The sequence below is a fragment of the Mauremys reevesii genome, linkage group 2, assembly GCF_016161935.1.
Source record: "Mauremys reevesii isolate NIE-2019 linkage group 2, ASM1616193v1, whole genome shotgun sequence".
Classification (NCBI taxonomy): domain Eukaryota; kingdom Metazoa; phylum Chordata; order Testudines; family Geoemydidae; genus Mauremys; species Mauremys reevesii.
In genome coordinates this window covers 241,609,913-241,624,230 of record NC_052624.1, presented here as the reverse complement: position 1 = coordinate 241,624,230, position 14,318 = coordinate 241,609,913, and the positions used below count along the sequence as shown (strand labels likewise).

Below are 14,318 nucleotides of genomic sequence, written 5' to 3'. Positions count from 1 at the left end.
TCCTCAGCGTCACCTTAAAATTTCTGATTATTCTTCTTGCTGTTTCTTGAGCCACCTTAAAGAGTTTCTCTTCTTCCTTAATGCTGACACTCTTCCAGTTCTAATATATATTATTCCCATTGCCACTCCCCTGTTAAATTTTCAACTCTGCTTTTGTGTGAACTGAGATAGCTGATCTGCCCAAATCAAATGGAACCTGATGCATTTTACATAATTTCACAAAGTGATCACAAAGAGCCTTTGGGACTTGTTAAATGCATAATGATGGTATAGTGCTATCAGTCCTCATCCTCAAAGGAAACCTGAATAACAGTTTCAAAAGACAAGTCTGGGAGCTTAAATTCATAATTTTGCTAGGCACTAATAAATGTGGACTGTACAGAGACACTGGATTCATGGCTTATTACAACAGTCTATAACCCACTAACAATGCCCCCTCAAGGTGTCTTCCATCTCCTTTCTTTTCTTCCCCATCTCCTGGGAAGGCTACATCACCTTGAATAGACCTGTCATAAACAGACAGTTAAGGGTTAATTCCTCTTTTACCTGTAAAGGGTTAAGAAGTTCACAATACCTAGCTGACACCTGACCAGAAGGACCAATAAGGGAACAAGATACTTTCAAAGTTGAGAGGAGGGAAAAAGTCTTTTGTCTGTTCTGTTTGCCGGAGTCAGAGATCCAGAAAACAACCATCTAACCCTTTTTAAATTAGTGAGTATTTAGATAAGAATGTGTTAGATTTCTTTATTTTTCTCTTTGTCATTTCTTTTGCATAAGGGGGAGAACCAAATTGGGTTTCTTTTGTATAACTTTAAGCTTTTGCCCAAATGGACATCCTCTGTGTTTTGAATCTGTTGTCTGTGAGAGTAGCTTGCATGCTAATCTCACAGAGGTATTCCTTTCACTCTTTTTCTTTAATTAAAAGTCTTCTTTTAAGAACCTGATTGATTTTTCCTTGTTTTAAGATCCAAGGGTTTTTTGGATCTGGGCTCACCAGAAATTGGTTGTAGGTGAATCAGTCTCAGTTCTTCCAGGAAAAGGGGAATAAAGACTGGGGAAATATATGGGGGGAAGACAGAGTTTCCAAATGACTCTTCCATAAATGTTTGTTTAAACAATTTGTTGGTGGCAGCTACTAGATTTGAGCTGGTAAATAAGCTTAGGGGTTAGCTCATGCAGGTCCCCACATCTGTACCCTAAAGTTCAGGGTGGGGGTGACACCTTGACAGGACCCTTGAAATACATTTTACTGTTTATGCTAAACAGTGTGTTCCTCCTTGTAGTTAGCTGTGATGCTTTAGGTATGTCTACAGTGTAATTAAGAACCTGTGGCTGGCCTCTGCCAGATGACTCTGGATCACGAACCTTGGGCTAAGGAGTTGTTTAATTGCAGTGTAGACTTTTGGGCTCAGGCTGGAGCTGGGGACCCAGCGAGGTGAGAGCATCCCAGAGCTTGGGCTGAAGTCCAAGCCTGAATGTTTACACCACAGTTAGACAGCTCTTAGCCTGAGCCCCATGAGCCTGAGTCAGCTGGCCCAGGCCAGCCTCCAGTGTCTAATTGTAGTGCAAACATATCCACTGGGTACCTTTCCCAGACATGAAGAAGATCTCTGTGTAAGGTTGAAAGCTTGTCTCTCTCACCAGCAGAAGTTGGTCCAACAAAGATTGACATTTTCTTTTAGTATTTGGGAGCTTTTCTAGACTACATTCACATTTCTCAGGAGCAAATCACTTTCCCATTTCTCTATTACCTAAATCATACTGAAGACACTTTATATGCATATTCTGCCGCTGTGTATTCTTTAAAATTACCACTAAACTTTGTCAGATAACTTTGTTTAAGCTAAAATGAATTAGGTCATTCCATTATTAATTTTAAGGCTATTATCTTCTGATGCACTCATCAGAAACAGAACTCTGGTCTTGAGGGAGCTGAAGTAAAGTGAATGCAATTCCTTGTGTGTAAGAAAGTTAGTGTCCCTCCAAAGCTATAACATGCCTGGGCCAGAAAGAGCAGGTTTGGGTGCAGAGAGGACTAAATGATCTGAAGGATAGAAAGAACAGATACATCTTGCTGCTTGCCACCACAGCTTCCTCATCTTGACAAAGAGATGACAAAGAGTTCACAAATACAAGAGAACATAGGTAGATTCTCATAGGATTTTTATTCCCTCAAGGAAAAATCAGTTTTAAGGAGTATCCGTCTATGCATGTGTGTGCACTTACACACACACACACACACAATGTATTCCTTCTTCCCATGTTGCAATCCATGATACAAATGGTTCTGGTTGCGATTCTGCTCCCAGCAGCCAGCTCCAGGAGTAAACACATTCCCTGGAGAGTTCCACCAGCAAGCCATTTGCTTGTGGGCAATTTCTTGGGATCAGACTGAACTGAAAAATAAATAAAGCCGAGGTTAAGAAACCTTAAATGATTATGTATTTTGGCACAGCCCTTGTTGTTTAAGGTCGAGCAACTGCAGATTAAACATAACTACCCTTGAAGTGCTGCTAAAGGAGAAATGGTCACAATAAAATAAATAAGTACTTTTACTGTACATCTAGGGAGAGCTGCTTTATGTAATTGCACATTCTTTGTTTTTGTTCTTGCAAATAAAAGAGAAGCATAATCCTGAAGCATCAGATTAGCAGATGTGTACAGCCTATGTCTTTAGTTCACAATCAAATGTTGATGTAAATGCAGAGGTTTGACCAGAAAATTAGAGGCTTTCAGTGTCCTGCTGTTGGAGTGTGGCAGTGAATCACTGCCATTGGTGATTAAAGAAATACCTGGAGAGGTAAAATTGGATTCGGGTTCTTAGACTTCAGTGTGATACACTAGGTGTGTGGTTTACTACTGCACTGAGTGTTCTCTTCTGTGAGGGCAGTTGTCAGTAAGATTGATTAGATAGCTTCAAAACTGGTAATGTGTAGGTAGATGGCTTTTACTAAAAAGCATAGTCCTCAGTCTGCCAGTCATCCTCTTATAACATGGACTATAGGAACAGAGCTTGCTTTAATTGTGACATTTCACAGTCTAACTTGGCAATCCACTCTAACATACGTGTTAGGCAAGTAAAAAGTTTTGTTTGAGTTTTTAAGTGTAAGCCTTGATCATTTAACAAGGAAAAAGCAAGGAAACCAGAGAGAGAGAATATGAATCATTACCTGATCCACATTGACAAGGTTTTTTTTCCCCTAAATAAACCAAGCTATCTGTCTATATCAAAGAATAAAATTAAGCCATGTGATACAATATAATTTGATGTTTTCTACTGTCTTTCATGTGAATGGTGTTTCAGAAAGCTTTAGCGTTCAATAATACATTTGTACAGTTGAATAATGTATAATAGCACAGGGAAAGATGTTAAGAGAAACAAGGGAGACAATATGGGTCACATCCTTAGCTGGCATAAATTGGTGTAACTCCACTGATGTCATTGAACTCAGTGTTGCTATGCTGGCCCAGTACGTTTACAGTTGAGATTTGAAAAGAGAGACGTACTCATTGAGGCAAAGGTTGTTCCAGATGGTAGGCACAACGGGGGAGAAGATTTTTTGCACCTATAGTGGCCAGATGTAAGACTGACAGAACTGAGTCTAGTGTTGCTGTTAGATATGCAAAGGAGATGAGGAATGGAACAAAGAGACAAGGGATATGAGATAGGTTAGAGCAAGCCTCTAGAGAGGATGAAAGAACACCAAGAGCAATTTTGAATTAGATCTTGAAATGAATGTCCTGATGAAGAAGAAGAGAGTCAACAATGGCCTGACACCACAAACAGCAAGCTAATGGCTTTCAGAGACTGCCGATGCCTACTTTAAATTGTGATAATTGACTCTCTGAAATCAAGAGTCAAAAGACAGAAAACTATGTGCAACTCACTAAACAGCAAACGTCTAGTTATTTAAAAGCAGTAGTCTCTGATCCTAAATAGAATTAGAGAGATACCAAAAACTGGATCGAACAATTCAGGTAATATGAAGTGTGCTTTTTCTAAAATGTGCCCAATTAAGGACACCTTTTTTACATGGCAGCTCTTTAGAAGAAGTCTAGCACAGAATGGAGACATTCATCTCTAATATCTCAGGTGAAACGTTCTGTGCAGATCAAGTATTGGTATTTATGAACAATAACACTCTGGGCGTATTAAGTTCTTATTGACTGTAGTGAATTATCTATTGAGGAAAAGACATAGAAAGCGTGTATGTCTAGCATTGACTTATGACAAAAAACATAACCTCCTGGGGTTTGTGCAATTTTATATACTGTGCAAATGGTTGAAAACTGCCTGCTTTTGCCATAATCATGTCTATTGTAATGATGTGCACCATGTTATAGCAAGACAATAGTCCTTTATTGCCTCACTAAATAATTTAGGCAATAAGTAGCCTAATATTTTCACTAGTAAAATAAAAAAGCCCTGGCTCAGTACAGTTTTATATGGTTTAACAAGCTGATCTGAACTGTGGCATTTGTGATGACCAGGGAGGCAACTGCTCACTAGCCCTTTCAGCTAAAGATTCAGATCCAGATTAATCCTTTGTGTAATTCCTTTAGCTACAGTAGTATTATACCAGAAATGACCATGGCAGTGATGTAATGACAGAAGCCAGTAGCCAGTACAAAATTAGAAAAAAATATATATTATGCCTGGCAAGTCCAGTCAGCTGTATTAGTACTTGAAAACTGAGGGAATATTGAGTGGAGTAAGGGGTACTCGAATCTTTTTAAAAAAATAATAATGGCATCAGTAGGAGTCTGCTGGAGAAGAACCTCAAGGCCAGGTGCTAAGATGGTTATAATTAAGATATTTGTAAGTGATGTTGAATACGATTTACCTAATGGAAGGTAGTTCTGGGTGCCTAAATAGGTTGTCAGTATTACTCTAAAGGCTTAGATTGCTCTTTATTTCTTGACCTTTACAAAAGTGTGCTATGTTGGATAGAAAGCAGCGCACTGACCTTCTTGAACCAAGCAGTAAAATAAATAATCTAGATAAGAAGACAAAACAATCTAGGGTAGTGGTAGGTTTGTTTTTTCTTTTTAAATACACTGATATAAAGTAATGAAGTAGAGCTAATGAGTGCAACTGGCAACAACTGGAGTCTTCCCTGTGCTGAACTCAGAAAGTCCCTCAGGAGTTTGGCAGTTACTTATAGTGCATTGTGTAGGCCAGTGGGAATTCTGTGACCCGTCCTTCTCTTTCTGTCAGAAGCAAATGCTCAGTTTGGCAAAGAACTATCACACCTTTTTTGTTGACTATGGCCTATATGGATCCAAGGAGAATCTTACTTGAGTTAGGGCAGGTCTACACTAAGGGCGGGGGTCGAACTAGGGTACGCAAGTTCAGCTATGTGAATAGCGTAGCTGAATTCGAAGTACCCTAGTTCGAACTACTCACCCGTCCAGACGCCGCGGAATCGAAGTCCGCGGCTCCAAGGTCGACTCCGCCACCGCCGTTTGCAGTGGTGGAGTACCGGAGTCGACCGCGGCGCTTCCGGAGTTCGAACTATCGCGTCCAGATTAGACGCGATAGTTCGAACTCCGAGAAGTCGAACTCACCGCATCGACCCGGCTGGTAAGTGTAGACTAGCCCTTAGACTGTCCCCTGTAGTCTGGAAAGTGGTGGTGGACAGGACCGTGTTATTGCCTGGAGTTATCTATATTTCTCTTTGCATTTGGATCTTAAAAGAAAATAGGATATTGTCTGTCTGAGCCATGATTCCACTGAATATTAACAAATTACCACAGGATTCAGTCGTCATCATCATCATAGTATTTAGCCCTATGTTGTTGTTGTTATTATGGAAAAGGATTGTTTTCCCTTTCTATGATTACAGACATTTACAGAGATAGTTGCAGTACAGAGTCACCTTTCACCATTCCCCAACATTTTGACTGAATTTCTTCATACTCATTTTTTTAAACTCTGTTAAAATTAAATGTTTTAAATTGTATCTTTTGGCAGCTTGACGCTACCGACTAAGTCCAAGCAAAAGGAGATTAGAGCTATGTAAAGTCCTCCCTAAAATGCATGACTGTGATTTACAAGATAGGCTTTAGTGTACCAGCTGAAATTCTAGCTTTATTAGCAACCCTAAAACTTTATAAGCTTTGCCTATAACAGGTAAGTCCAAACTTTGCTAAATGTGAGGCTCCCATTGGGAAACTGCTGGAAGCCTGAGGACCTCACTGAGGCTGCAGTCCAACAAAGCACTTAAGTACACACTTAATTCCATCTCTGTTTAGCAAGGCACTTTAAGCACTTGCTTAACTTGATGTGCTTTGCTTAGTCTGAACCTACACCTTATTCAATACCCATTAAAGTCAATGGACCGATTTCTGGGTGAGCTAATGGAAGTTGGCTCAGGCCTGTAGTGCAAATACAATATTTTTCTAAGATTTATTTTTAAAACTAAATCCAAATGAATAATCTGAAATATCTTGCTTGTGAGGCAAAATGACAAGATATTAGAAATACAGCAATTCCAAACCGTTGCTGCTTGTTTGCTGCTGCTGCTTCTTTAATAACTGATCTCTGAGATATTGTCTGTGTTATGAGGGTTTTATAGAAAATTTGGGGATGACAAAAAGCCATTTGGCCTGTTGAGACTTATCGTTACATCATTTGTCCCAGAACAGCACCTAGTCATTCTTAGATTGATGATGCCTCAAAAATCTTGCCTGCAAAACCATTTTAAGCATTTATTACTGTCAGAACAAAAAAGTGCTTCCTAAAGTCTGTTTTGAGGATGTTTTTCCTTAACTTTTACTTACAATAAACTTTCTTGTCTCACCGTTGTTTTATAATGAAAAAGTAACTGAAGCTGACATTCTCTGCACCAGTTTTCAGAACATATGATTCAATTAGGTCTTCCTAGATACTTGTTTCTCTCAGTTATCATCTTTTTCACCCTTTTGCCTGTTCTCATACTGGAATTTAGGCAATTAATCCTAAAAATTGTTTTGCTGCCCTTCCTTAAGTGTCGTAATATATCTTACAGTATAAAGTGGCTAACACTGAAAATAGTAGTCTAGTGTCAGACAAGCATAGTGAAACTGTAATGTATAATTGTGTTGCACGAGCAATGACAGAACTAGAAATTAAAAGCATTTTTTAAATAGAACTATTTCCAGCCAGCCATAATTTTTTCAAAAGAAAACCTTTCATACTAAGAAATCTATTTGAGTAATTTTTGCTACGTTAACTTGCTCCTATAAATCTGAGATTAACAGAAGAACATAAGACTAGCCATATTGGGTCAGACCAATAGTCTACCTAGTCCAGTATGCTGTCTTCTGACAGTGGCCAGGCCAGATGCTTCCGAGGGAGAAAACAGAAAAAAGTAGTTATTGAGTGATCCATCCCCTATCCCAGCTTCTACCAGTCAGAGGTTTAGGGACGCCCAGAGCAGGGGGTTGCATCCCTGACCATCTTGGCTAATCGCCATTGATGGACCTATTCTCCATGAACTTATTTAATTATTTTTTGAATTCAGTTATACTTTTGACCTTTGCAATATCCCCACGCAATGAGTTCCACAAGTTGACTGTGCACTTGTTTTAAACCTGCTGACTATTAATTTCATTATGTGTCCCTTGGTTTGTGTGTTATGTTCTTCCTGTAACAGTTCCTTATTCACTTTCTCCACACCATTCATGATTTTATAGGCCTGTACCATATCACCCCTCATTTGCCACTTTTCCAAGCTGAATAATCCCTCTGTCTTTAACCTCTCCTCATACGGAAGCTGCTCCATACTCTTAATCATTTTTGTTGCCCTTCTCTAAACATTTCCCAATTCTAATACATCTTTTTTGAGATGGAGTGATCAGAACTGCACACAGTATTCAAGGTGTGGGCATACCATGGATTTATATAGTGGCATTATGATACTTTCTGTTTTATTATCCATCCCTTTCCTAATGGTTCCTAACACTTTGTTAGCTTGCTTGACTGCTGCTACACATGGAGCAGATGTTTTCCGAGGACTATCCACGATGACTCCAAGATCTCTTTCTTGACTGTTAATAGCTATTTTCACCCCCAGTATTTTGTATGTACAATTGGAATTATGTTTTCCAATGTGCATTACTTTGCTATTATAAACATTGAATTACATCTGCCATTTTGTTGCCCAGTGGCCCAGTTTGTGAAATCCCTTTGTAACTCTTCACAGTCAGCTTTGGACTTAACTACCTGAGTAAATTTGTATCATCTGCAAACTTTGCCACCTCACTGTTGTCCAGATCTTTTATAAATATGGTGAACAACAGTAGCCCCAGTATAGATCCTTGGGGGCCTGACTATTAACCTTTCTCCATTGTGAAAACTGACCATTTATTCCTACCCTTTGTTTCCTATCTTTTAACCAGTTGCTGATGCATGAGAGGGCATTTCCTCTTATGACATGACTCCTTACTTTGCTGAAGAGCCTTTGGTGAAGAATCTTGTGAAAGACTTTCAGAAAGTCCAAAAACACTATATCTACTAGATCACCCTTGTCCACATTTATTCACCTCCTCAAAGAATTCAAATGGATTGGTGAGGCATGATTTCCATTTACAAATGCCATATTGACCATTTCCCAGTATATTGTGTTCTTCAATGTGTCTGATAATCCTGTTCTTTACTCTCATTTCAACTAACTTGCCTGGCACTTAAGTCAGGCTTATTGGCCTGTAATTGCCAGGATCACCTCTAGTACCTTTTTTAAAAAATGGCATTGCATTAACAATCCTCCAGTCATCCGGAACAGAGGCTGATTTAAGCAATAGGATACATACCACAGTTAGTAGTCTGAGGTAGGTTCTTTGGTATTCCCTCCCACCCCCAAGAATGTTAAATTTAGTCATATTATGGTTGCTATTACCAAGTGGTTCAGCTATATTCATAGTTTGTACCAGATCCTGTGTACCACTTAAGTCTGAAGTAAGAAAAGCCTATCCTCTTGAGGATTCCAGGACTAGCTCTCCAAGAAGCAGTCATTAATGGTGTCTAGAAACTTTATCTCAGCATCCCGTCCTGAGGTAGCAATTGCCCAGTCAATATGCGGATAGTTGAAACGCCCCATGACACTAAACTGAGGGGAGAGGTAGATATGCTGGAGGGTAGGGATAGGGTACAGAGTGACCTAGACAAATTGGAGGATTGGGCCAAAAGAAATCTGATGAGGTTCAACACAGAGAAGTGCAGAGTCCTGCACTTAGGATGGAAGAATCCCATGCACTACTACAGGCTGGGGACCGACTAGCTAAGCAGCAGTTCTGCAGAAAGGGACCTGGGGATTACAGTGGATGAGAGGCTGGATATGAGTCAGCAGTGTGCCCTTGTTGCCAAGAAAGCTAATGGCATATGGGGCTGCATTAGTAGGAGCAATGCCAGCAGATTGAGGGATGTGATCATTCCTCTCTATTTAGCACTGGTGAGGCCACATCTGTAGTATTGTGTCCAGTTTTGGGCCCCCCACTACAGAAAGGATGTGGACAAACTGGAGAGTGTCCAGCAGAGGGCAACAAAAATGATCAGGGGGCTGGGGCACATGACTTACAAGGAGAAGCTGAAGGAACTGGGATTGTTTAGTCTGCAGAAGAGAAGAGTGAGGGAGGATTGATAGCAGCCTTCAACTACCCGAGGGGGGGGGTTCCAAAGAGGGTGGAGCTCAGCTGTTCTGAGTGGTGACAGATGACAGAACAAGGAGCAATGGTCTCAAGTTGCAATGTGGGAGGTCTAGGTTGGATATTAGGAAACACTATTTCACTAGGAGGGTGCTAAAGCACTGGAATGGGTTACCTTGGAAGGTGGTGGAATCTCCATCCTTAGAGGTTTTTAAGGCCTGGCTTAACAAAGCTCTGGCTGGGATGATTTAGTTGGGGTTGAGGTTGAGGTTGGTCCTGCTTTGAGCAGGGGGTTGGACTAGATGACCTCCTGAGGTCTCTTCCTACCCTAATAGTCTATGATTCTATGATTATCATGTCCCATTGATTGTCATCATTCCACCAAGTTTCTGTGATGCCTATTATATCAATATCCTCATTTAATGCCAGGCATTCAAGTTCACTCATCTTAGTATAAAGACTTCTAGCATTTGTATAGAGCACTTATAAGAACATAAGAATGACCACACTGGGTCAGACCAAAGATATATCTAGGCCAGTATCCTGTCTTCCGACAGTGGCCAATGTTAGGTGCCCCAGAGGAAATTAACAGAACAGGTAGTCATCAAGTGATCCATTCCCTGTCGCTCATTCCCAGTTTCTGGCAAACAGAGGCGACAAAATATATCTTTTTTGCGAGGGGGCGACCACATCTGCACGCAGTATTCAACATATGGGCGTACCATGGATTTATATAGAGGCAATATGATATTTTCTGTCTTATTATCTCTCCCTTTCCTACTGATTCCAAACACTCTGTTCGCTTTTTTGACTGCCACTGCACATTGAGTGGATGTTTTCAGAGAACTATCCACAGGGACTCCAAGATCTCTTCCTTGAGTGGTAACAGCTAATTTAGATCTCATCATTTTATATGTAGAGTTTATATGTATGCTTATAAAGTTTGTCAATATTTAGTTGTCTGCCTTCATGTGATGGAAGTGAGTGGGACTCATTTTCGTTTGACTGTTTCTCTTCAGCTCCTATCTGCACATTATCAACTTTGATCTTCTCCTGTGTATTAGGATATAGAGAATTCCCATTAGTAATCTTCCACTAAAGGATGTCTCTGTCTAAACCATGTGCTCCTTTACACCTATCGGATTTCCCCCAGCCCTTAGTTAAAAAATTCTCTATGACTTTTTTTAATTTTATATACCAGCAATCTGATTCTGTTTTGGTTTAGGTGGAGCTCATCTTTCCTGTATGGGTGCTTCCTTTTACAAAAGTTTCCCCAATTCTCAATAAACCTAAATCCCTCCTCCAAACACCACTCAGTCAGACACTTCAGTTCTGTGTAACTGGCTCTGTGTGTGGAACTGGAAGCATTTCATCTTAAATTTCTTACCTAGTAACTTAAACTTGGCCTCCAGGACCTCTCTCCTACCTTTCCCTACGTCATTGGTACCTACACGTGTTACAACCACTGGCTCCTCTCCTGCACGGTACACTGAAACTCCCCTTCTATTCTGGATGCACTTAGACAGTTTCTATGTAAGGTTAATATTTTCTTCACAAATTTGTGAATAATTGCATCAGTGGACAAATGAACTAGAGAGAGTTGTGACTTATACTTCAGAAGGATGATGAATACAACCCATTGTACACCTGCTCCAGCAAAAATATTAGTTTGGTTTCAAAGCTGCATCAGTTCCCAGAACACTACAGATCTGGTTTGTTTGGCAGCTTGACCTATTCAGACAGAAGGTCTAGGCTGCCATGCAACAGAGATGAGACAAGATACGATATTTTTCTGTTTTGTTTTGGGTTTTTTTCCCCAGTAATAATTAATTCTGTATTATTTCTTATACAGTTGGGATTTCATGTTAAAGGGTAAGAAGAGGTAACCTTTACTTGTCACAGGAAAGTGGTTCAGTGTGTTCATTACTTCAGGGCTATCATCTGTCGTAGAGTAATTAGGTTTGCAGTCCACACATACAAGGGGTAAGCACTTGATCAGGGCCCCCTATCTCGACATGTTGATAAGGTTGCACTGGAAGAACTGAGAAGTTGTGGTTACCAGTGTTGAAGAGATATACCAAGGGCAGACAAAATAACTTCCCTACATTTCCTAGCTTGGGCAGTGCATCCTCAGCATGGATCAGTCACTCAGCAACCATCGTTTAGCCCAGTGGTTCTCAAACTTTAGCAACCCTGGGACCCCATTTTGATTTAAAAAATTTCCGTGGACCCTCAAGCTTCCCGCTCAGCCCCAGCAGCCAGTAACTGAGTGGAGTTTGAGCAGTGGTAGTTTGCAGTATACACACTCTCCTCCCTTTCCTTTTTAAGCAAAATGGACATCTGTTACAGGACTGTCAGATATTTGGTAAGAAATATCCCCAAATTTCTGCCTCTCCTTTGATTGCACCTTTGCTTTGTTTGTGTTTTTTTATTTTTGTTTTTAAGAAATCGTTAGATCACTCTTTAAGAGGGACATTTTTTTCCTTCCATTTCTCTGCTGAGGGAAAACTCAGTTCTGTACTCCTTCATTATTAATACAGATATTGTTAGACAGATAGGAAAGTTTGTTGTCCTAAACTGACATTGAATGGCTTTTCTGTCTCTCAGAAACAGATCAACAAGTATAGAGGCCTCCAATGTGCTAAGAGATGCATTTGTTTGCTTTCCAGGATCAGTGGTTTTGGCGTGTTAGAAACAACAGGGTGATGGATGGATACCCCATGCAGATTACCTACTTCTGGAGGGGTTTGCCTCCAAGTATCGATGCAGTCTATGAAAACAGCGAAGGGAATTTTGTTTTCTTTAAAGGTAAGAAGGGCAAGAAATCTAGGTGACATTTACAGGCCTGCCGACACCTCCATAGAAACATTTTAAAATTTTCTTCTTATAGTGAAGTAAAATCTTATTTATTTTGACTAGTGTCTTCTCATACCCTTTGCAAATTCATAATGTAGAGAATTAGCAAATAAGTGAACATAATAAAAAACAAGCATCTAACATACTTTTCACAGTGGGCAACTATTGTTATCATTAATGATAATACTTCATATTAGTGATTTTGGGGTATATTTTGTAAAAGTAGGTAAGTCTTACTAGTAAAGGCCATACAGCAATGATCTGCTATTAAGACTTTGCTCACACTTTTTGTGTGTGAACTACAGGTTGTCTGGATTAAGAAAGTATGAATGAGTAAGTTTCTTTATATTTTTTTCTAGTTCTCTTTCTTCATTTCTCTTATTACTAGGGTATTTGCATATTTCTAAGTGGCATCTGTTCCTGCTGTGTATATTTTATCACGTGTTATCTGTGCCACGTTGTAATTATTTGGTCTGGAAATTATGATGCTACAAATTTGAGGTGGGAAATGGATTATTAACAGATATCCCTGTTTCATGCAAATATCCCTAATCATTTTTTAAAAAAGAGGAAAAAACCCAGAAAATAATGTTATGTGGATTGAATTGTTGCTAAGCAATAAGCAATTTTTTTAAAAGTTTTACTCCAGGCATCAGCTGTTCTTTAAAATTAAAGTTCTTAAATATGCATCTAATTTAGATTTAATGTGAAAATTATACTTTATGGTAGATAAATAGTAGTTTATCATTGGAACCTGTTCATTTGAAATGAAATCAATGTAAAATGTAATTACTTTATAAGGTAAGAACTGTGAAAACAAAGGAGAATGTGATTTGAGAATGAAGAATCCAGTTGTGAAGCTATCAGAGTTAATATATGGATTGCGACTGGCTCTTTTGTTCTTTTTCATATAATTATGCCTATGAAAAGGCAGAAGAACAATGCAGACGTTTTCCCAGCCATTTTTTCAAAATATGAAAAAGGTATTAGGTCAAAAAATGGACCCACCTGTACTATAGTAGAACTAACGTGGAGGTACAAGAAGCATTTCATTCACTACTCAAATATGGTCACCTCTGGAGTGTGAAGGTGTAATTGTAATTGTGCAGAAATACAACACAACATTTTAATATAGGCAATGATGATGAAAAGAACTTGCACCTTGTTTGAGACATAGAAGTTACAGGTCTTTATATTTACTTTATTTACTATATGATAGCACACAACACATACCTTTTATGTCTGCATGCATGTGCTAAATTCCAAAGCCAGCTCATAAAATGTATACCATATGATAAACTGAATTTTATTTTCCACCTTTAACCTTTTCAATAACACTCTGCCTTCTAATCTTTCTCGATTACGACCAGTGTTCTAAACCTGTAAGCAACAGTTGGCATTTTCTAATATAAAAGTTGTACTTTACCACAAAAAAGATTGTCATGCATCCCTCTACTCCCCTCCTTCCTAATAAAGCGGTTGTAGGAGGGTGTTATGACTGAACTATTCAGCAAGCAAGAGGCAAAGATCTGTCAATCACAGGTAGTGTATAAGTACCAGTCTACCCATTTCTTCTTGTTTTTTTACTTTCTGCATGCTGGAAGGTTAGAGCAGCAGCTGTCTCAGTATTTCACCCCCTGTGCTCTCTTTCATTCTGCCTTATTCATTCTTTTCCTATTCTAGCCCAAGAAAAGATGAAGCAGCATAGAAGCAAGGATAAAGGGAAAGAGAGAAAAAAGCAGCACACAGGAGACATCAACTCTCCTGTGTCTGCTCTCTCCAGGGCCCCAGTTACACAGAGAGTAAAGCAGCAGAAGAGAGAGATTTACCTCCTATAG

At 39.4% G+C, this 14,318-nt stretch overlaps 1 protein-coding gene across 8 annotated transcripts in view; it reads left to right on the top strand.

Annotated features, from left to right (window-relative positions):
• The window catches only part of MMP16 (matrix metallopeptidase 16), a 290,712-nt gene that overhangs the window by 255,974 nt on the left and 20,420 nt on the right, over positions 1–14,318 (top strand). For all 8 annotated transcript variants that reach the window (XR_005595084.1, XM_039527480.1, XM_039527479.1 and 5 more), the window contains one exon: positions 12,294–12,432. Coding sequence is in view for 7 of the 8 variants with exons in the window: in XM_039527480.1 (XP_039383414.1) it covers positions 12,294–12,432 (139 nt within the window). In the remaining variant the exon portion in view is untranslated. The remainder of the gene's footprint in view (positions 1–12,293; positions 12,433–14,318) is intronic.